The following is a 23,578-nucleotide window of genomic DNA, read 5'->3' as shown; positions in this document are numbered from 1 at the left end:
CTGCCATAGTTCTCTCCCTTGCAAGTTGCAACATTAACTTTTCAAGATAAATAATGCATTAAAGTGGTTTACTATAATGCAGCAAAATATTTCAACAAGATATAAATTGCATGATACAAATTTTCCTTCCATAATCTAACTTAAAACCACTCCAACTGCATCATTTATCATGGACATGTATACACTTAAAAGGAATTCTGTTGCATACTAAATCTGATGTCACATGGTCGACACAAGTTGTTGCGACAGTTGCTATTTTAATAATAAATGATTGACAAAAACAAATAATAAGAGAGGAGTAAATTTATTTCTGTTCTTTCTGTGCCTTTCTCATTTTCTGTAAGACAGCCTGCATTTCTTCTCTCTTCCTCTTGGCACGGATGTGTGATCCCAGCTGAAAGAAAAAGAAAAAACTTTACAGACATCAGTTAGGCACAGCGCTTAATGCGTCCTTTTCTGGCTACATGGTAATGCACCCATTCTACTGAGAATTTTTAAAATGGGAAAAAATAACAATTTGGAAGTATTCAGAACGTGTGATGTCTTAATATTGTAACACTCAGACAGATGGATTGTAGGTTTATAACCTCAATGCGAACCATTACATACGTATAATCTCAAAATTCAAAATTTCCATCTGTCTATCAGTTTGGATTTTTTACCATATGGAGATAGGCAAAACTGAGGAATTGAGGATAATGGATAGGTACTCAAAAATTTTAGAAATACAATGCAATAGCAGTTTCCAAGTTTGGCTATGTGAAACACAAAATGTCTGTTTGCTCAAAAACAAAAGGCTCAAGAACTCAAGAAGTTTACTTTAACACCAGTCAAAAGATAGTCTCACTACATGTGCAACCTTGACACTGATCTAGGGTTGCCAAATGAATTTCACGTTGCCCCATTTGGCCAATAAAATATCAAATGAAACAATGTGTGAAATTACTGTGTGAAGATTTTATTGCATTTCTCCCTGTTTCAAAATGCTCTTGAATTATTAAATGTAAAACTTCCCATATTTTTCAAACAAGAATGACAAGCAACAAGTGATGTAGACATACTAATGTTTGCGATATCATTGAAGTGCTGTTCTTTCTATGAATCAATGACACTAAAAGAAATTTACCCTTCTCTTGGCAAATTTGAGTGCTCGTTTGTCTTTCTGTATTCTCAGCAATTCCTGCATGCGTCTCTCATAAGGAGCAAATCCTGTGATTTCCCTGACTAAGTCTCGGACAAATCTAGCGTGCTTGGTTAGTGCCTGACAGAGAAAAAATACAACACACATCAGAAAATCATTGAAATATCAGCATGACATACATTTTATACAAAAAATACTCGCAGCAAAAGAATAACATGTAAGAATTTAGCCAATGTAGGTTAAATCTGTTTACAATACAATCAGCAAGACCAGTTTCAGTAAATGGTTAAAAAGTTATAACATTAAAATCTTTCAGTAAATTTTCATTTCTTTAAATGTTTCCACAACAAGAAACAATTATTTATGTAACAAAAGGCCCAGGGGCCACAGCACTCACCTGAGCACACAGGCTAGGAAAAAGCAAATTATTCTCAGATCAGAAATGAAAATTTACTGAGTTTTGAGGGGGGGGGGGGGGGGCTTAAATCTTAACTCCCCAGGGGGTCATGATTTAAACAAACTTGAATCTGCACTACCTGAAATGATTCCACATCAGTTTCATCTTTTCTGGCCCAGTGGTTCTTGAGAAGAAGATTTTTAAACTTTGATCGGCCATTTTGGCCCCACCCTACCCCCGGGGGTCATGATTTGAACAAACTAGAATCTACACTACCTGAGGATGATTTCATATAAATATCACTAATTATGGCTTTGAAGTACTTGAGAAGGAGATTTCAAAAGATTTCCCTATATATTCTTAATAAAAAATTTGATCGACCATTTTGGCCCCTACCTTCCCCCGGGGGTCTGGGTCATGATTTGAACAAACTTGAATCTACACTACCTGAGATGATTCCACATTAGCTTTAACTTTCCTGTCCTAATGGTTCTTGAGAAGAAGATTTTTAAAGATTTTTCCTATATACATGTATTCCTATGTAAAACTTTGATCTGCTATTTTGGCCCCACCCTACCCCCGGGGGTCATGATTTGAACAAACATAAATCTACACTACCTGAGGATGATTCCACTTGAGTCTCATGTTTCCTGGCACAGTGGTCCTTGAGAAGAAGACTTTTGAAGATTTTTCCTATATATTCCTATGTAAAACTTTGATGGGCAATTCGGGCCCCTACCTTCCCCCGGGGGTCATGATTTAAAAAAAATTAAATCTATACTACTTGAGGATGATTTCACCTGAGTTTTATCTTTCCTGTCTCAATGAATCTTGAGAAGAAGATTTTTAAAGATTTTCCCTATATATTCCTATGCAAAACTTTGATCGGCCATTTTGGCCCCCTCCTACCCCGGGGGGTCATGATTTGAAAAAACTTGAATCTACACTACCTGAGGATGATTCCACATGAGTTTCATCTTTCCTGGCCCAGTGGTTCTTGAGAAGAAGATTTTTGAAGATTTTTCCTATATGTTCCTATGTAAAACTTTGATCGGCCATTTTGGCCCCACCCTACCCCCGGGGGTCATGATTTGAACAAACTTGAATCTACACTACCTGAGGATGATTCCACATGAGTTTCATCTTTCCTGGCCCAGTGGTTCTTGAGAAGAAGATTTTTAAAGATTTTTCCTATAGATACATGTATTCCTATGTAAAACTTTGATCGGCCATTTTGGCCCCTACCTTCCCCCGGGGGTCATGATTTAAAAAAAATTAAATCTATACTACTTGAGGATGATTTCACCTGAGTTTTATCTTTCCTGTCTCAATGAATCTTGAGAAGAAGATTTTTTAAAGATTTTCCCTTTATATTCCTATGCAAAACTTTGATCGGCCATTTTGGCCCCCTCCTACCCCGGGGGGTCATGATTTGAAAAAACTTGAATCTACACTACCTGAGGATGATTCCATATGAATTTCATCTTTCCTGGCCCAGTGGTTCTTGAGAAGAAGATTTTTAAAGATTTTTCCTATATGTAAAACTTTGATCGGCCATTTTGGCCCCACCCTACCCCCGGGGGTCATGATTTGAACAAACTTGAATCTGCACTACCTTAGGATGATTCCACATGAGTTTCATCTTTCCTGGCCCAGTGGTTCTTGAGAAGAAGATTTTTAAAGATTTTTCCTATATGTAAAACTTTGATCGGCCATTTTGGCCCCACCCTACCCCCGGGGGTCATGATTTGAACAAACTTGAATCTACACTACCTGAGGATGATTCCACATGAGTTTCATCTTTCCTGGCCCAGTGGTTCTTGAGAAGAAGATTTTTTTTAAATGCCATTAATTTTTCTTTAATTCATAATTATCTCCCCTTGGAAAAGGGCGTGGCCCTTTATTTGAACAAACTTGAATCCCCTTCACCCAACGATACTTTGTGCCAAGTTTGGTTGAAATTGGCCCAGTGGTTCTTGAGAAGAAGATGAAAATGTGAAAAGTTTACAACGACAACGACGACGACTACGACAACAACGACAGACAACGGACAAATTTTGATCAGAAAAGCTCACTTGAGCCTTCGGCTCAGGTGAGCTAAAAACACTAACGTTACATGCATTGCAGATCATACTAAGTTTACACATACCCCTCTCCTTCTTGTGGGCCTGGTTTTTCTGCCAGCTTTTAAAGGAATGGTCTTGTGGCCCTTGTTGAGGCCAACAGCCATATTATACTTGATACCCATGGCTGTAAAAGAAATTAAATGAATACTGTATAATGCATGTTCCAGGAGAAACTATCTTGGAAGTTGGAGGCAATTCGAGTTTACATAATTCAACAAATGTGGAGACACACACAGTTCAAGCAGAAGAAAATGTATGAGGATGTAGTTTACAACAAAGATTAGAAATATAATTTTATACTGATTATCATCCAGTGTTGAATGACTAAAACTTCAGAGAAATAACCAAAATTATTGCACTATTTCTGACGTTCAGAAGTAAACAGTGAGATTTATGTTCATTTTTCTAATTTTCCTAAGAAACAATGGGATCAAATTTGACTTATATTGGACGTGTCGATTTTAAATATTCAAAATATATCATGATTAGGGTTCCAATTTTTCCTAAACGAGCAGGATTACAGAGATTTTCATGAACTATCAGTAACTCCATACCGACTGACTATGGGCAAACCGGAAAAGGAAGTAAGCATTATTATTGAGTTGTCTGCTCTTGAATGATCCCGCCAGTTACGAAAATCAACAAGATCACTCATCTTCATCCTTTGAACAGGTTTCAGTTAGTTAACTGTTATAAATAACAGAATGGTTTTATGATGTAGAATTTCTTCAAACATGGATGGGAAAGGTCCCAGGTAAGATAATTCAATATGTCAATACTGGAAATTAATTAATAAACTTATGTAAAATAAAATTTGTCATTTGAAAGAGTCGATCCACCATTTAATTTAGAAATAAAAAAAATATTACAAAATCTACTACGTTTGTCACTTTTAACAATTCCCTGTTTTAGTATGCATAATATAGGCTTTGTTCTCATCCTTCATTTCTTCTTTATCTCGGATAATGGTTTTGAATTTTGTTGCAGTCAATTTCTATGTTTATAATATTTTTCAAATTGAAGGACCTTTAAGTTTAAGAAGACACTTAGCTTGAACAAACCAAGTAAAGCCCTCGGCGAGGTAAAGCTTCCTCCTCCAATCGACAACGATGTAAACAACAAAGTAAACAACGAGACTGAAGAAGATGGTTGGTTGACGACACGTCCCTATTCCTTCAAAGATGACAGTCGGGAAACAGTTAATCAAGGACCCACTACATCATCAAAGGCACAGCTACAAGGCATACTGTCTTTTAAGACTTTTATAAATTATTTAAAACTAATACTTGGCATTATTTAAAACTAATACTTCACTATAATACTTGGCAGGTATTTTTTTCTGCCAAGAATTATTCAGTAACCCATTTTAGACAAAAGGGGGGAAATGCACGGATCATGCTCAGTTTATCACACTAGAAGCATGATTTAATAAGATATCGAATTAGAAGAAGAGTACATCTTGTCATCTTCCTATTTCATAGGAATTTATAAAATTCCTTATTTAGGGGACCAGAACCCATAAATTTAGCTATGTGTCCAAAATGTTCTGTCATGCCTTTTAAAGTAAAAAAGTGTTAGTACAAATAAATGAGCTACTTCTGTTATTTTTGAACAGATGATTTTGCTAAGAAGCCCACAACTGAAAGTAAAACAGTTCCATTTAGTGGGAGGAATAAAAAGGTAACAATAGAATCAATTTCTTTCCCAATCATCTAGCAAGGTTTGTCTAATTTGAAATTTTCTACATGTTCTATGAGTAACATGAAAAAATGAAGCTTAGTTTCTTCAATCTTGTATGGAAAAATAACACCCATTTTAAGATGTTATAGAATGAATGAAAAACTAAATGTTAATATTTTTGATGAGAAAAGAAAATTCACTGCATTTCAATTTGAATGTTTTCAAGCCTCATCAAACCTCCATCATGGCATTTGCTCAGAAGAAGAAACCAGTGGCTGCAGTCGCTCCACATAGGTATCATACTTACATTTTACAGCATCTGACAGACCTTTATCCTCATCCTTCATCTTGATCATATTTGCGACTTATATTATATTCTGTCACTTAACCTTTTGTTTAAAATTTATCCCCATTTCTGTTTGAAGGTCCCCTGTGAAGACTGAGGAGGGCGGGGCTAAGAGAAAGCGATCCCCCGGGAAAGCTGTCATCAGCATTCTAGATGATGATGACGATGACTTCCTTGATGATTTCGACATACCAAGTAGGATTTTATATGTGTAGAACTTGAACAAAATTCATATCAATTTTCTGATCAATTCATTTGTTTCAGTGCTAAAATTTTAGTTCATGGAACAGAAACATTAAGGAATTAAAATGTTTTGTCTCAATTTCAAATTCCTATTGTAGCATATATATTAATTATCTCTTGTAGCAACTCCAGTAGCAAGTAGAAGAAATGCTAATTTTTCTACTAGCAGAGAGGTACACATACATGCCCATGTTGAAAGTTTTTGTCTTTTGAATTTTTAAAATTTCATAAAATTTTCTTTGATTTGATTTATGTTTGTACGTTGTTGTTTCCATTTTACAGGAATCGCCAAGAAAGATGGTAAACTTTAACAAGACCACTGACTCAGAAAGACAGATTATGGATGCCTCTGGGGTAAGCAATTAATTTCTTGTATAACATGTATAATATCACTTAAAACCACCTTCATGGAAAAACTTTTGTCAGCCAATGCTTTTAAAGAACATACTTTAAAAAAGATTATAAACAAGTGAAACTTTTATTAATACAGGAGGCACCTTGTGAAAGCGATTTTAATTAAAATCATGTATGTCATGAATTTTTCTTCCAACAAATATTTTGACTGGTACAATCATGATTTCATCGATCAGCAGGATAAAAGTACGTGGTACTGTCAGATTTTGAAAGGCCTGTCTTGAACTACTGATATAGCCAAATAGCAACACAATATTAAAGAACAATAATTTTGCTATTTCTTTTTCTCTTTCTCTTCTCATTCATGTAGATGACAGATCTGTTTGGAAACAGCGATTCAGATGAAGAAAGTCGTGTAGTAGCTAAGCGACGTCGGACTCTAGAAGATGTATCTCCCAATCAAAGTTCTTCCTCTGTAATGGGTAAGACTGAGACATGACTAACAAATATCGTCCTCTAGTCTGGCTGTTTGTCTCTCAACTTTTTTGGGCCATAATTTTGTAAACTTTACAAGAAATATTGCATGTATTTTGTATAAATATGAGATATATAGAGGATATCTATATTGTGTGATTTGATATTGGCTTTATCCAACTCGTTGAAAAGGTGTGTGTATTATTTATATAATATACACCATTTCAATGAGTTGGATAAAGCAAATATCAAATCACACAATTATATATGTTCTATTTATCTCATAAGACTTTCGTTTTAACAAAATTTTGAGACTTCCCTTGCGAAACTACATGAATGATTGCTAATTCAAATTGATGACGTATAACTTGATGACGTAGCACCGTTGATGTTGACATGCCTCAAAAGAAAGTAGATCGTGTTCAAAATTTAGAATTTTTGCTATCTGCGTCTTTGAAAACATTATGTGTCAATTGCTGGGACTTAACATCAAACGAACTTCTGACTTAAAGTTGTAAGGACCATGGGATCATGAAAACTAACTCTGTACGGTGGTAGTACAAAACGTGTTAGGCAAGGCCATAGGCGATTCATTGTTGATCCATAGTAAGTTAAACCTACATTACTAGGTAGGCATACATAGTATAATATAAGAAAGCATTATTGAAGATGTTAAAGGAATCTTAGAACAACAAATTAACTGCTGGGCTAGCTTGACTTTCTCCGAAAACGATTTTAAGGGGGGTAACAACTGTCTTCAAGTAGCCAATACAGGTTCCTTGATAAAATAAAAAATAAGACACTTCTTTGACATATACAAATATTTTTCTTGCTTTCAACGATATTATCGCTCTTTATCATTCATTTTATTGGTGCAATAATTTTCACAAATGAAAGTTTCAATAAAATAAAATCTTGAAGTGAGGGATCATGTCAAAACCGGAATTGCTATTGATAAAGCATCTACCCATTGATAAGGCACAAGTTTATCTAATGGGCTGTATCTCCAACATGTATGAGATAAATATGTTATGCATATATTATCAATTTTGCCAATTTGAAGTAATGTAACAGCATACTCAAAGGTACATTTAAGATTTCATTTAGGAACTTGCTATGCAGGGAAATTTTATATTGCAAATATATTATTTATGATTAAAAATTTTTTAAAAGGTATGGTATACTTACACTCAGGTATTTAGACGTCTGTAGATAATTCTTCATCTAAAGCCAACATGAAATACAGGAAAATAGGCAGATCAAAGCAGTAATGAATATTTTTATTTCTTTCTTATTTTTACAGGAAAGTGCTTGCCATTAAGAAAAGATAATTCCTTGGATCGACTTGAGCCTCAGGTGAACATCATACCTACACGGCAGGCAGAATCAATGTCAACACCAGAGGAAAACATCTCTGTTAGAACAGAATTACAGACAGGCTCTAAACCAAAGTCTCGGGAAAATAGGGGTGTTAGACTCAGAAGTCTTCAAACAGACCAAAAAGAACAAAAGTACAGAAACCAACAGAACATGGGAATTCCAAATGCAGCTACAGAGGTATACTCAATACAAGATATACCGTATTTGGCCGAGTATAATACGCATTGATGTAAAATACGCACCCCCCTTTTTGAGTCTGAAACTGGGGAAAAAAACGCAGTTCGGATGTATTATACGCAACAGAAAAATTTACCAAGCGATGTTCTGAACTTTGAAAATCGCGGTAATTTGTTACGAAAATCGGCGCGAGGATTAAGTGTCAAAAATTTACTGAACACACTTTTTTTTTAAATACACACTTTATAACTTCTCTTAATCCTGACATTCCATATCGCGGCAATATGGAGAAAATTATTTATTCATTTATTTCAACAAAGTACAAGATAATATTGCGTAAAAGTAATAACAGATTTTTTTAAAGAATAGTTACGGTGATTTTGAAATAATGCGTCGCCATATTCTTAGATGAAATAATTTTATTTCAACAAAGCAAGAGATATTGTTGAAAGTTTTATCAGTTGTCATATTTAATTTTGGTTCTAGATAATCATGCTGAAAATTATCTGACAATATTTTAACAGGAAACGAAACTGAAACATCAAAGTATTTATTTCTTTAAAAAGACTACGATTTTCCTCTTCTAATTCTTCGCGGATATCTTATTTTCTAAATGATACCACTTTTATTAAAAGTTTTAGCATAATTTATATTTCATTTGTCAACTCTCAATTATTTAAACAAGAGGCCGATAAGTATAAGATAAGGTAAAATTACATTTAACAAGTGTTTAATTGTTTAAAGTGCCGTAATCAACACATGCTCACACATACGAAAGGTCATAAACCGACCCCCCTTTTTAACAAAGAAAATAATCAAAGCAATTAACATGGCAGTAAATAATCAGTGCTGTAACTGTAAAAACATTGCTTTGGAGTCGGTAGACATTTAATTGCCCCGAGGGGTGTTGATAGGTAATTATCATTTGACCAGCGCACGTGTGTCACAACATTGGCTTCCTTTCATTGGGACGTATGGAGGGGTGTTAGATATTGTTGCAGATTATCAATGAGTTATTTTAAACCTAAAATTAATAATTATTTTATTGTATTTTATTAAAAAATTATTTATTACTTTGTCTGGCAGATAAGGTGCATGTGCACTATCATTACGGAAACACGTGACATAAGCATGAGTTAACGTCTAAAAATAACATCGGTAATGGCGGCCTCCTCGGAGACAATCAACATGCAACTCAAATTACTTTTAACTTACTTTTTCATGTCATTTTGGTATCAAAAGATTGTGAAAGTGACATTTTTAAGAAGCATACCTTCCAACAATAACTTTCCGAAGTTTAAAATATGGCAATAAACAAAAGAAATTGCATATGTCTCTAGGTAATACTACGGTATTTACGTATGATAGCCGTGTTTCACCTGAAAGAAAAACTTGTCAAAATCCCATTGTGATGTAAAATATGCATCCCTTTCTCACAGTAATTTATTTTAGGAAAAAAGTGCGTATTGTATTCCCCGAAATACGGTATATAAACTCAAGAATGGAACATGTTACTTTGTACAATGCTCATTCGTACATCATTGAAATATTCAAATCTTTGAGATCATTTTTATATGGATGGTTTTTGGCTTATCTAGCTTTTAATCATATAATATTTTACTATGTATACATAGGTACACGATGACAACATCCAAACAGAACTGTTTAGGACAATGGAGGAGATCTGTGATATTGTGTGTAAGGCCAGCACAGCTGATCTCATGTCCATGCTTCCTCAGAACTATCAACGACTTCAGCATTTACTTGCTCTAAGGTACATAGAAGAACTGATGTGTAAGATTTCCTATTGGTATTTTTTGTGAGTTTAAAATTTTTTTTTACCTGTGATAGAAAAATAGATAATGGTTGGCCAAATGTTATTAATATCATTTATTCCTTTCAATAATCAGAATGTGGAATATGGTCTTTCCTACTTCGTAAGATTTTCTTTGTATGAAATTTTAGGAAGCAGCTGAAGGATTCTTATGCTGCAAAAGAGCAGAATAGAAGCATAAAGAGACTGTCAGCACCAGCAGCAACATTGACAAGCAATGCAGCAGGCAGTAAGCTCCCCTTGTCAGATAATTATCAGACATTTGACAATATGGATTCAGCTTCACATCAGAACAGTGTGAAATCCGGTGATATTTCTAGTCCCATAGTGCCACCCAGGTCAGCACTGTTGTCCAATACCTCAACCCCTGCCACAGAAAGGACATTTAATTCTCCAAGTTCTGGACCTAGCAGGTCTTTCTCTTTCAAGAAGACCACTCCCACTGGTTTTAATTCTCCAATACCTTGTGGAGACAGCTTCTTTGAGGAGGATGCTAAATTGACTCAAACGCATCACAGTTTCATCAGCTCTTTCAACAGGAAATCTCCCAGTTCTTCTTTCAAAGAACCACCTGTGATGAGTTTCAACCAATCATCCGGTACCTCATTTATGAACCAATCAGATACATCATATTTGAACCAATCAGCATCTAACTCACATTTCAACCAATCAAATGATAGAGGTTACTCATTTGGTACTTCACACAACCAGTCATCAGTAACAGGCAACTCCATAAGTACTATTGAAGCACCTTCTACCACAGACTTCAGTTTCGACTATAAACTAAATAACGACAGTGGTGTGATACAGACCCAGTCAGCTAAGCAGGACAAACCGTCCACTAGTGTTCCAGATTCTGAAGACGAGGCTGATTTGATTGATCAGTTTCCAGAGGAACTGTTTGCCCCTGATGACTTTGACTCGGAGTTTACAGAGGAAGTGCAGTCAGACTCTTTACCACAGATTTCTGTGACGCCTAGACGACAGAGCACCAATCAGAGCTTTGGTAAGTAAGCTTTAATCTGTAAAAGGTAGCCAAGCAGAAAATAGCAACTCCCTACACACTATTAAGCAGACAAGAAATGTGAAAGCAGATAGAAAATGTTGAAGTCACAGACTTTGTACTTATTGACTGAAATCTAGATTCCTTGAAAACTGTGACGAAATGAAATCCATTTGATGACTGAGTAGCACAGGGAAGTAGGAAAATTTCTGAAATAACTGAATAATTCATTCTGTTAATCTATGTATACTTAATAAACCCTGCAAGATTTCATTACTGCAATAATTTTTAAAGTACAATATGTATATACTCTTGGTAATGAATATGTTCATGTATCTGCACGTTTCACTCCCGAATTATTCTATATGAATTATACATTTGAGTTGTTTTTTGTTGCAGTCTCCCCACCAAGTACCAAGAGGAGAGAAAAGGAGGAGAACAAGGAATTTGATGGTTATAACTTCCCACACAGTGTGATCATGAGGGAGACGTTTAACCAGGTGTTTGGTTTACGTGAATTCCGTACTAACCAACTCAAGGCTATCAATGCTGCACTGTTAGGAAATGACTGTTTTATCCTTATGCCTACAGGTATAAAATACAGTAGAACTTCTATATCTCAAACAGTAATATCTGAAATTTTTTTGATATGTCAAGGTGATCTGGAAGTCCCAACACCTTATTCTCTGAGTATTTTACCCCTGATTTCTTGAATCCCCTGATAACTTGAATCCTCTCACTCTGATATCTTGAATCCTATGATATCTTGAATATACACTGATAACTTGAATCCTCTGATATTTCGGAAGTATTTTCTCAGTCTCATCAAGTTTGATGACTGTATTCTGTACTTTACATGTCAGAATCACCCCACTTAAAAGGTCCTTCTTATACTGTACATATATAAACAGATAAATATTAGGATGGTTTCCAAAAAAAATCAATGTACATTTGCAGGTTGAAATATCAGGGGATCAAAGGTCATTGTCTAATTTGTCTTATAACTTAATGACATACATGTATGAAAGTAAACCTTAAATAATGGGCAATGAATGAATGCATTCCTCTCTAAAATAGATTTTGGATTAATTTATCATTAATCTATCTGATCCGTGTTATCCTTCTGATTGTAGGGGGTGGTAAGAGTCTGTGTTACCAGCTGCCTGCCCTGGTGACGGGGGGCGTGTCTATCATTATATCCCCCCTCAAGGCTCTCATACAGGACCAGGTCACCAGACTCTGCTCCATGGATGTAAGTTTAATAAGATCAATTGGATTAGTGGGCCATGACTATAATACAATACTTATTGCATGTTGAGTGTTGACCAGTCTTGAATTTAGAATTTTTACGGGATAGCGTATTGCATAGTGAACATTATGTGTGATTTTGTGAAAAATGGAATACTGTGTATGTATATATTATATGTACTTTAAAAAGTGGGCTTCATATTTTTGCAGTTTGGCATGGACAATGATTCACCAATTAATGAATACCGCAAAGAAATCATTGATTAATGCAATATATTGCACATTAGTGTGTTCTGCTAATTCATGAATATGTGTGCAACTTAATACTAAGTGATTCCACTAAATTTTGAATTCACCAATTTAAGTACACATACAGTAATTTACAGATCGGTAGATAATGTCCTACTTGTTATGACATAAGAATTTTATATTTTTTACAGATACAGGCAGGCCAGCTTTCATCAGACATGGACCAGAGTCAATCTGATCAGATCTACAGAAAACTGTACTACAAAACGCCGGAGATCACATTACTCTATGTCACTCCAGAAAAGGTACGTGTGTACTAAAAAATGACAGAAAAATCTGTGTACACTGATATACAGGAATATATGTATTTTGTTTGACAGTAGAATTGAGATAATGAGGGTTGATTGTAGCTATATCAGATAAGAAATTGATGTTTTGTTTTGTAGATTTCCGCTAGTGGTAAACTGTTGAGTAGTTTGGACAATTTACACAGAAGAGGGAAGTTGACTAGATTTGTTATTGATGAAGCACACTGTGTCAGCCAGGTAAAATTAGCATTCTGAGAAATCTTTCACAATATGCAGACATATTTACCCAGCAAACAAAATCTGTTAAAATAAAACTAGACACAAAGGAATTTATGTGTACTTGCAATTGCAAAATGTAACAAGAGGCCCATGGGCATTATAGGTCACCTGAACATTATGCAACAACATTCCAGTGATTGAATTTGATTCATGTGTTAAGCCAGATGCTATGGCATTCACAATTTTGAAAGAGGCACCATTGATCATCATAATTATACACTTAGCAGTTGCTTAGTTTGGTTACTTAATACACATAGGCAGGGTAGGGGAACAAAAAATACATTTCAACTCATCAGTAATATTCAGCTATAATCAATAGTGCCCCTACCGCACATGAACCCCTGACCCTTAGGCCTAGATCCACACATTGCACAATTTTTGAAAAGGTATCCTTGCTTTTCAAAAATATTTGATTAATACCAAGGAGCAGATTTCAAACCATTCTTTTTTAGTATATAAGTACAGCCCCCCCTCCCCTCTATGGTTCCCCTGACCCTGGGGCCTTGAAATTCACAATTATTAAGACCCTTGCTCATCATAACTATATAGGTAGTTCATCTGCTTAATACCTAGGAGCAGAGAAGAAAATTTTTAAAGATTTAATGTATTTTCATTATATAATCAATAGAGCCCCGCCCTAACACCAGAACCCCTGACCATGGGGCCATAAAATTCACAATTTTGGTAAAGGCACTCTTGCTCATCATAACTATGCACTTAGTTGGTTTATTTGATACCAAGGAGCAGAGAAGAAGATTTTTAAAGAATTCATGTATTTTCACTATATAATCAATACAGGCCCACCCTAACACCAGAACCCCTGACCCTGGGGCCATAAAATTCACAATTTTGGCAGAGGCACTCTTGCTCATCAAAACTATGCACTAAGGCTATCTAAATTTAATTCCCTGGTTCTCAGGCCAATTTTCTCCAAAACAGATGCGGGAGGGCGGCATTTTATTTTTCATTTTATTGGCAATAAAGTAGATGAGGGAGGTTTTTTTTTTTTTTTAATTTCCGAATTTTCTCTAACATAAAGATAATTTTTTTAATCAAAGATATACTTTCCATTTCTGGTCAAAATTTCTGCTTTATCTATTGCTTAACAGCGTGTAAACATCGTAAGTAATGTCCTCGAATGTATTTTCAAACAAAGTAGCCAAAATCTCATTGTAAATGGCTACCGGAAGTGATATTTGAATACTAAACTACGAAACAAATGAGGTCGGAATTTTTTTTCCCGGATTGGTCTCCTCAATACCAACTTATTATTTTATCAAAAATGCAATAAAATCGGCAATGCGGCTACCTCAAAACGGATGCGCGCGGGCCTGAGAACCAAGATTTCAATTTTATATGGCCTAAGTTAGTTTTTTTAATGCTCAGGAGCAAAGAAGAAGATTTTCAAAGAAATAATGCATTTTCACTATATACTTTTTTAGCCCCGCCCTAGCACTAGAACCCCTGACCCCAGGGCCATAAATTTCACATCTTCGGTAGAGGACTCAATGCTGATTAGAATCATGCAAACAGTTTGACTGCTTGATGTCCAGGAGTAAAGAAGAAGATTTTTAAAGATTGCATTAATTTTAGTGGTTTTGGCCCCACCCCAAAGGCCCCAGGGGGCGGGGACCACAAAATTCACAATTTTTGTTCCCCTTCACCCATAGATGCTGTAAACCAAATTTGGTTGAAATTGGTTCAGTGGTTTCAGAGAAGAAGCTGAAAATGTTCAAATGTTAACACACGAAGGACGATGGACGACGGATGACGATGGAAGAAAACGGATAGCAATAGGTCACCTGAGTTTACTCAGGTGACCTAAAAAGGGAAATGAAAAATCTGAGGGAAAATATTCTCTTATTTTCAAATAAATTATCATCAAAAAATCAAAGCCTATGTGTATATGTATGATGAATTGTTTGCCAGGCTATTCACCAGAGAAGTTTAGATAGACTTTGTCTTTGTAGTGGGGCCATGACTTCCGGCCGGACTATAAGAAGCTTGGGGTCCTGAAACAGAAGTACCCAGGAGTTCCTATGATGGCACTCACCGCCACGGCCAACATGAGAGTCCGCAAGGATGTCATCTATCAGCTGGGAATGAAGAATCCAAAATGGTACTTTTAACTTTTAACATTTTTAAGTTTTCAAAAATATTAAAAGGAAAAACATACCTTTTGTACATGTATGTATTTTGATTGCTTTTCCACAGTTTTGTTCAAAGCTTCAATCGCCCAAATTTGAAGTTCCGAGTTGAACCTAAGAAACCGTCAACACTAACAGCAGATGTGACAAAACTGATAAAGGAGCAGTTCCCAGGAAAATGTGGCATTGTTTACTGTCTTTCCAGGTCAGTATTTTGGTTCAAACTGGGGTTCACTGAAAGAACTTTTAAATTCAGTATCTCAAAATAGATTCAAAATTAGCTCAGAAATGAAGTTGTAAAAATTAATTTAAACAACAGTAGATTCATCCTTACCTCAAATATGAATGACTGTCACTTTTCTAGAAATTGTATTAGTAAACATTAATTTTAGGAATGATAGATTCACCATTAACTGAGAAAATAATAACTATTAGAAATTGTAAACACTAAATTTAACAACTCTGGTATGAATATTCTGAGCTTGATCTTAGTCAGCTACAATTTCAATCTGATAAAAATCAGATTCTTTGATCCACTCACATGGATCGCTACACAAAGGACCTGAAGAAACTCCATTCAGGGTCATGTCCTGGTGACCTTTCTATTAAAAATATTCATTAGAATTTTGACCAATCAGAGAGATTGTACGTAGCAAAAGTAGCTGTGAAGAATTTATCATTTCATACAAAACTTTTAAAAAGTGGAATAAAAACAAGGCAAAAGCAAGCTCTTATTATAATTCTGTACAGAAAAGACATCATTCTCTTGGCAGGCTACCGAAACTAGGTCACAGTTTTCCATTCTCGTATCATAGGGGTTTTCACTTCTGCAATAGATTTCTGAGATACTTCTAAATTCATAAGTGATCGATTGATTGGATAATTGAAAGGTCACCAGGAGATGACCCTTAATAGGGTTTCTTTAGATCATTGTGTAGCGATCTATGTGAGTGGATCAAAGGATCTCATTTTAGTTGGTTGCTTCAAATTTAATGTGGATCTGTCTTTAACCTGTTTATAGAAAGGAGTGTGACACAGTCGCTACAGAGCTGAGTAAATCTGGTATCCAGGCTGTATCCTACCATGCAGGTCTCGGTGACAACGACAGAATCTCTATCCAGGAAAAGTGGCTCAATGGACAGCGATGTAAGGTGAGTGACCAGTCAAATTAACAGTGGAGACCCCATCTTCAGTCCTCAATACTTGATATCTTTGTGATATGTCATTATTTATGGCATATTGTGTCAAATATGATTGTCCAATCATATGTCATTCAGAAGTAATCACCAAAATTTTTGGAAAGTTAGGTCAATCGTGAAGGTCAAGGGGTCAGGAATCATGACATGCTCGGAAATATCTTGTCATAGATAATACATGTCAAATATGAAAAGCACTATCTCTTCTCTTTAAAAAGTTATGAGGTAAATATAACATTTGTGAAAAGGTCAAGGTCATGGGGTCAAAAATCACAGTGTATAGAAAGGCCTTGTCACATGTAAAATACATATGAAAGGTAAAAGCCCTATATCTTCTCAATCAAAAGTAATGACCAACGATCAAGTTTTTGATTTAATTTTTGAGAAGTAGGTTAAACTTTAAGGTGAAGGTCAAGTCAAAAATCAAAGTGTATTTAGAAAGGTCTTGACACAGGTAATACACCTGTTTAGTATGAAAGCCATATCTCTTCTCATTCCAAAGTTTTGGCCAATTAAGTGTTGTGTATAAATTTTTGAAAAGGTCGAACTCCAATGTCAAGATCATGGAATAAAAAAGCTTGTGCATTTTAAAAGGTCTTGTCACAGGTAGCCCTAGCACACATAATATGAAAGTCCTATCTCTTCTCATTCAAAAGAATGTAAAGATATGACCAAGGTAAAAGTTTTTGTTACAAATTGACAGACAAACAGATGACTGAGAATTAATGTCACCTCACTTTCGCGAAAATGTGGGACAGTTATATGTATCTCAGTGTAGTCTACTTTTATGGCATGCCAAATTATTTTAAAATCAAGCCAAAACTGTAAGAATTGTTTACAAACAGACAGACAGATGGATAGATGACACGTACTCTTCTGGTCTCTGACCAGCAAAAAAAAATTACATGAACTATAAAATACAAATTTAAATGCATTTTAAAGAGCAGTTGTTGAAGGTATTTAAATCCCATCTAGACCAGGAAGTATAAACACCTGACAGGTAGATAACACAGGTGTGTCACGTGATTAGAGTACATAACAGATAGACTGCAGTTGGAGTTTGATCAACAGGGTGGACACTATTGCTGAAGTCAGGTAAGAAATTCAGAAGTTTTCTGAGCATATGAAAATAATTCTGAAAGTATTGAAAATTCAATATTACAAGCTTTCACTAAGGGGAACAAAATTTCCTTCCTACAAAGCCGTTTATGTATAATATGATGATTTTTCTATCTACATGTTTATCTTTAAAGCTTGTTTATATGTTGGAGTCAGTAAAAATGCATGTTATTATTAAATCCAGTCAATAAATGTATAATCCTTAATTTATTGATTTTTTATGCTTCAGTTCAAAAAAACAATGGACCCCAGTACCAGTGCCCAGGACGTGATGCGATGTGACTTGTGTGAGACTTCTGTGGTTCAAGTGTACTGCAAGACTTGCCATATCAACCTGTGTAGGGCCTGTATGGGAGAACATGTTTTTGATGATCTCTCCAAACCTCATAAAATTGTTGACTTTAAGGACAGGAAATCCACCCTCCTTTACCCTGGATGTACATCTCATGCCAAAGAACAATGTGAAATGTACTGTAAACAATGTGACATTCCTGTCTGTCTTTGCTGCCTTGCATCCAAACACCATTTAGGTCATGAATTTTCTAAAGTCTTGCAAATTGTGGATGAAAAGAAGGACAATATTATAAAGGAAAAAAATGAACTAAATGATGCAATCTACCCTACCTACCAGGACATTGCCTCTGATGTACAGAACAGAATGAGTCAGTTAGAAAAGGAATATGGAGATCTCTCAACAGCCATAACAAAACATGGAGAGGACTGGCACAGAGAAATTGACAAACTTGTCCAGAAACTTAAAGCTGAAGTTGATGAGATGAAAAACACACAGTTACAAACTCTACAGAAACATCTGGATGAAATAAACAAGACAATGTCTGACATCAAGGAAGAAATCAATTCAGTGGAAACTGCAATAGACACCAATGACTTGTCAGAACTATTTAGTTTCAAGTCCAATGTACCTAGATTCATAAATCTTCCACACAAAATAATACCATTGTTACCCAAATTCATTCCAGGAAAAATTCATCAAGAAGAATTAAGTAAATTGTTTGGAGCCTTATCACCAAGTTCTTTAACATCAGATAAAAATGGCTACAGCATGAAGACAACACAGAAATCACCAGAAGCTGGATCCTCTGCTCCAGTCAAACAGATGCTTGATGAACCAGAGACTGTCACCACCATATACACTGGGTATGGAGAACTTTACAAGGTGGCCTGTCTGAGTGATGAAGAAATCTGGACAAGTGGACTTAACAGCACCATGAAACTCTACAGCATCAATCAGGGATCACTACTCAAGTCAATCACAACCAAGTCAGGGAACAGACCATATGACATAGCAGTGACAAAAAGTGGAGATCTAGTTTATACTGATTATAGTAATAGAACAGTGAACATTGTGAAGAATGAGAAGATAGAGGAGGTGATCAGACTACAGAACTGGGGACCTCACGGTGTCTGTAGTACCTCCTCTGGTGACCTCCTGGTTATCATGGACAGTGATGATTATAAACAAACAAAAGTTGTCCGTTACTCTGGCTCCACAGAGAAACAAACCATTCAGTTTGATGATAAAGGTGAACCTCTCTATTTTTTTGATATATATATAAAGTATATAACTGAGAATAGGAACCTGGATATCTGTGTGTCTGACATTGAAGCTAAAGCAGTAGTGGTGGTCAATCAGGCCGGGAAACTGAGATTCAGGTACACTGGACATACTTCTGCTCCAAAGAACAAACCATTTGATCCACTAGGAATCACCACAGACAGTCAGAGTCACATCCTTACAGCTGATAATAGCAATAACTGTGTCCACATCATAGACCAGGATGGACAGTTCCTCCGTTACATAGAATGTGGACTTAGTGTACTCTGGGGACTGTGTACAGATACAAATGATAATCTGCTTGTTGCTCAGATTGGAAACAAACAAGTGAAGAAAATCAAATATCTGCAGTGAAATCTATGACCATTGTTACAGTGAAACATTACAATGATTTATATATAAAATATAATTATACCCCCCGCAAACGAAGTTTAGGGGGGGTATATTGGAATCACCATGTCCGTCTGTCCGTCTGTCTGTCTGTCTGTCTGTCTGTCTGTAGACGAGATTTTGTCCGGACCATTACTCAGAAACTATTGGAAGGATTTGTCTGAAAATTTGTACACATATTATTCACAATATGAAGTTGTGCACCTGATATTTTCATCTTGATTCGATTATTATTTTGAATTTTACAGGTGTTTTTTCATTTTTATTTTGTGGTTTTGTCCGGACCGTTTCTCAGAAACTATTGCAAGGATTAATCTGAAAATTTGTACACTTATCATTCACCAGATGAAGGTGTGCACCTGGAATTTTCAACTCTTTTTGTTAATTTTTTTGCATTTTACAGGTTTTATTTTTTATTTAAATTGACTTGTTCATTTTGGGCTCATGTATAAGGTTTGAGATATAGAATCTAGAATATCTGTTCAAAAATACTACATCTTAAAACTACTCATAAAAACGTAAAAAAAAGAAACATCATCAAGTGTTAAAAACAGTTTTTACATTGCACAGAAGATAATGTAATTTCATTTGTCTCTTGGGAATAATGACTGGACAGTGGACATGCATCCAGTTAAAGATAAATTAATGAGTTTGGTGTTGGAAGTTGTTAAGGCATATCTCTTATCAAGCGTGTGTGTTATCTAATCAGTAATCTCCAGGGAATAAGGCACAAGGATTAAAGATCTCTCTTCTCTTATTCTCTTAATTGTAATTTATTGTCTGTCAAAGCACTTCATTACTGGATGACCGGCTCTTTATTTTCAAAATACATGTCAAATTGATATATCAAGATTAATTTGATTTTGTATTATGTTTTTTTTTAACAATCGGTTTGCAGAGTGACATAACACATCATTGCAATATATTTTTTTAATGCAGAAATTAAAAAAAATAAAATGAAAAAATAAAAAAAAATGTTACAGTGGAATTACAATGTATTAGTATTGATGTTTCATTTGGTTGCACCTTTGTTTCATTCATTAAGAAACATGATGAGCAATTATATTTCACTGCAAATTTTTGTAAGTAAATTGTGAACACCTCTAGATCCATAAAGTATATTTGAATTGGCACCTTCTCTGAAAAACCCAGCGGGGGGTATTTGTCCCTATTGGACAGTTCTAGTTTGAATTCTTTCTAATGTAATGATAACTATTTCCCTCAAAAGAAACACTAAATATAAAGTGCAGAGAGATGAAGGTCTATAATGCTCTTAAATCAAAAATTTTGAATTATTATTGTACAAGTAACAATTAAGAATGTTATGTACCAGTAATATAACAAGTAAATAAACCTTGTACAGTCTACACCGAATTCCTATTTTCACCATTTCTATGATAGAATGAAATTTGAAATTTCAAATGTATGATAGTCTAAGAAGGTGAAAATAACAATGAATGGAAATGTACAGAAACAAAGCATCATGTTGTTACTTTTGTTTTCTAGATTAAGTGATCAATTCTGCAACATACTAAGCTACATGAAATAGTAGTCACTTACACGCATTTAGCAATAAAAAAAAATCTCCAAACTGTAAATAATGAGAAATGTTCAGAGTTTAGTTTATGGATATCAGAATATTTATTTTCCTATTATTTGACTGCATTATACAAATGATAGTTGAATATTTTGGAACATTTTTTGAAACTAATCTTTTTCAAACTTCACTTGACATATTTATAACTCAAAATCTCTTTTACCTCAGTATCACATTGTCAAAATTTGCCAAACCCACTCAAAGGTATGGTCTGTTTGTTGGATTTGACCAATCTTATAATAATGAAAGATATAATTAGTTATATTAGTTATATAATTCTACATAATTGTTTAAATCATGCCCCCTTGGATAGGGTGGGACCACAATAGGTAACACAAGACAAGAAGTATGGTGAAGAACATCAGGGCCAAAAGAGCATTGTGGTCTTGTCTAATTATAATCATATTCCACTGTTGTTTCATTATTTGATAGTCTGTCCATTTGACTGATAGTTGAATAGTCAACTGTACGTTGACACCCCTAAAAAATCAGATACGTTTTATTAATTTGGACAATTTGTTCCAAACCCAAGCACATAGACTCTATATGCATTTTCAGGTTATATGTGCCACCATTGCTTTTGGAATGGGGATTGACAAACCCGATGTCAGATTCGTCATCCATTACTCCTTGCCGAAGTCTGTGGAAGGATTTTATCAGGAGGCGGGTCGAGCCGGGCGGGACGGACTGCTGGCCCACTGTATAATGTACTACACGTACCAGGACGTCAAAAGACTGAGGAGAATTATAGAGAGTAAGTAGGCGGGGGGTCTGTTAGGATTATAGAGAGTAAGTAGGGGGTCTGTTATAATGTACTATACATACCAGGATGTCAAAAGACTGAGGAGGATTATAGAGAGTAAGTAGGGGGGTCTGTTAGGATTATAGAGAGTAAGTAGGGGGTCTGTTATAATGTACTATACATACCAGGACGTCAAAAGACTGAGGAGGATTATAGAGAGTAAGTAGGGGGGTCTGTTAGGATTATAGAGAGTAAGTCGGGAGGGTCTGTTATAATGTACTACACGTACCAGGACGTCAAAAGACTGAGGAGGATTATAAAGAGTAAGTAGGGGGGTCTGTTATAATGTACTACACATACCAGGATGTCTAAAGACTGAAGAGGATTATAGAGAGAAAGTAGGGGTGTGTGTTATAATGTACTACACGTACCAGGATGTCAAAAGACTGAGGAGGATTATAGAGAGTAAGTAGGGGGGTCTGTTATAATGTACTACACGTACCAGGATGTCAAAAGACTGAGGAGGATTATAGAGAGTAAGTAGGGGGTCTGTTATAATGTTCTACATGTACCAGGACGTCAAAAGACTGAGGAGGATTATAGAGAGTAAGTAGGGGGGTCTGTTATAATGTACTACACGTACCATGACGTGATATTTTATTTACATGTATGAGGGTCATTATATAAGCTGTACATATTGGAAACATGTTTGATTTTGTTCAAACAACCACATTTTGACTTTAAATCTTAAATATTGAGTATGTTTTGTTTCTTCACAGTGGATCAGGCAGCCACATTTGATTCCAAGAGAGTTCACATAGACAACCTCTTCAGAATGGTACAGTACTGTGAGAATGTGGCTGACTGTCGACGATCACAGCTGCTTAATTACTTCGGAGAGCGAGACTTTAATCGAGAGGAGTGTGGGAATTTCCGTGGAGCTATTTGTGACAACTGTGTGTCCAAGGTTATTTTTATTCTTTGTTTTTGTTTTAATTTTTGTATACATGTACCTGCTACATGTGTAATAGTTTATGTTACTGTAAGCATGGGTTCTTAATAGAACTGGCTCCACGTGAGAACAGTACCTGATATAACATCAGAATTCTCAAAATTGACAATATAATGTTTACTTTTATCTGAATTTTTACTCAACATATTTCACAGTGCTTCATTTCATTCCACATTGCAAATGTTAATAGTTTTTCTGATATTTAAAAATGATATAATTTTGGAGGGTTTGCATCTACAGTTTTGGATGATTAAGCAATTTCTTATATTTTAAGGAATCCTTCCAACTCCGTGATGTCACAGATGATGTCAAGGAGATTGTGAAATGTGTGAAGGATCTGACAGTCAATGGAAGACGGGGAAACGACTACACCCTTATCTACTTTGTGGATATATTTAGAGGTATACCCTTATCTACTTTGTGGATATATTTAGAGGTAAAGAAAGATTACGGAGAATCCTTCTTGGAGACCATTTGTAGTCACTGTGGAAACCATTGTAGTGGAACCTCATTAATCATCAATCTTGTGTTAGAGCAAATTGTCTCTATTAATGAAATAT

General features: G+C 35.4%; 4 protein-coding genes across 4 annotated transcripts in view; 3 read left to right on the top strand and 1 right to left on the bottom strand.

Moving 5' to 3' along the window:
• Positions 1–288: 288 nt before the first annotated feature.
• LOC134257250 (large ribosomal subunit protein eL36-like) lies at positions 289–3,986 on the bottom strand. Its single transcript, XM_062739895.1, has 4 exons — positions 3,983–3,986; positions 3,688–3,789; positions 1,127–1,261; positions 289–394 (listed from the first exon to the last, which is right to left on the bottom strand). The coding sequence occupies exons 2-4, from the start codon at positions 3,784–3,786 to the stop codon at positions 305–307; spliced, it is 324 nt and encodes a 107-aa protein (XP_062595879.1). The 5' UTR covers positions 3,787–3,789; positions 3,983–3,986; the 3' UTR covers positions 289–304.
• Positions 3,987–4,271: 285 nt separating this feature from the next.
• On the top strand, positions 4,272–16,558 carry LOC134257281 (recQ-like DNA helicase BLM). Its single transcript, XM_062739920.1, has 18 exons — positions 4,272–4,418; positions 4,688–4,905; positions 5,280–5,344; positions 5,571–5,638; positions 5,770–5,885; positions 6,057–6,106; positions 6,216–6,287; positions 6,658–6,769; positions 8,065–8,318; positions 9,953–10,092; positions 10,284–11,158; positions 11,555–11,746; positions 12,289–12,407; positions 12,844–12,957; positions 13,099–13,197; positions 15,210–15,358; positions 15,454–15,591; positions 16,408–16,558. Exons 1-18 carry the CDS (start codon positions 4,399–4,401, stop codon positions 16,556–16,558), a joined length of 2,952 nt encoding a protein of 983 aa, XP_062595904.1. The 5' UTR covers positions 4,272–4,398.
• The window catches only part of LOC134257269 (recQ-like DNA helicase BLM), a 29,467-nt gene continuing 10,287 nt past the window's right edge, over positions 4,399–23,578 (top strand). The window contains exons 1-21 of the mRNA XM_062739913.1: positions 4,399–4,418; positions 4,688–4,905; positions 5,280–5,344; positions 5,571–5,638; positions 5,770–5,885; positions 6,057–6,106; positions 6,216–6,287; positions 6,658–6,769; positions 8,065–8,318; positions 9,953–10,092; positions 10,284–11,158; positions 11,555–11,746; positions 12,289–12,407; positions 12,844–12,957; positions 13,099–13,197; positions 15,210–15,358; positions 15,454–15,591; positions 16,408–16,537; positions 21,823–22,018; positions 22,786–22,973; positions 23,293–23,419. Coding sequence (XP_062595897.1) covers positions 4,399–4,418; positions 4,688–4,905; positions 5,280–5,344; positions 5,571–5,638; positions 5,770–5,885; positions 6,057–6,106; positions 6,216–6,287; positions 6,658–6,769; positions 8,065–8,318; positions 9,953–10,092; positions 10,284–11,158; positions 11,555–11,746; positions 12,289–12,407; positions 12,844–12,957; positions 13,099–13,197; positions 15,210–15,358; positions 15,454–15,591; positions 16,408–16,537; positions 21,823–22,018; positions 22,786–22,973; positions 23,293–23,419 — 3,442 coding nt within the window. The remainder of the gene's footprint in view (positions 4,419–4,687; positions 4,906–5,279; positions 5,345–5,570; positions 5,639–5,769; positions 5,886–6,056; positions 6,107–6,215; positions 6,288–6,657; positions 6,770–8,064; positions 8,319–9,952; positions 10,093–10,283; positions 11,159–11,554; positions 11,747–12,288; positions 12,408–12,843; positions 12,958–13,098; positions 13,198–15,209; positions 15,359–15,453; positions 15,592–16,407; positions 16,538–21,822; positions 22,019–22,785; positions 22,974–23,292; positions 23,420–23,578) is intronic.
• On the top strand, positions 17,612–19,675 carry LOC134257293 (tripartite motif-containing protein 55-like). Its single transcript, XM_062739930.1, has 2 exons — positions 17,612–17,677; positions 17,931–19,675. Exon 2 carries the CDS (start codon positions 17,943–17,945, stop codon positions 19,629–19,631), a length of 1,689 nt encoding a protein of 562 aa, XP_062595914.1. The 5' UTR covers positions 17,612–17,677; positions 17,931–17,942; the 3' UTR covers positions 19,632–19,675.

The sequence above is a fragment of the Saccostrea cucullata genome, unplaced genomic scaffold (assembly GCF_032062105.1).
Source record: "Saccostrea cucullata isolate Sc308-1 unplaced genomic scaffold, CSIRO_AGI_Scuc_v1 ctg4190, whole genome shotgun sequence".
NCBI classification, from domain to species: Eukaryota; Metazoa; Mollusca; class Bivalvia; order Ostreida; family Ostreidae; genus Saccostrea; species Saccostrea cuccullata.
The sequence above is the reverse complement of the archived record's forward strand: the minus strand, read 5'-3'. Positions and strand labels throughout refer to the sequence as shown.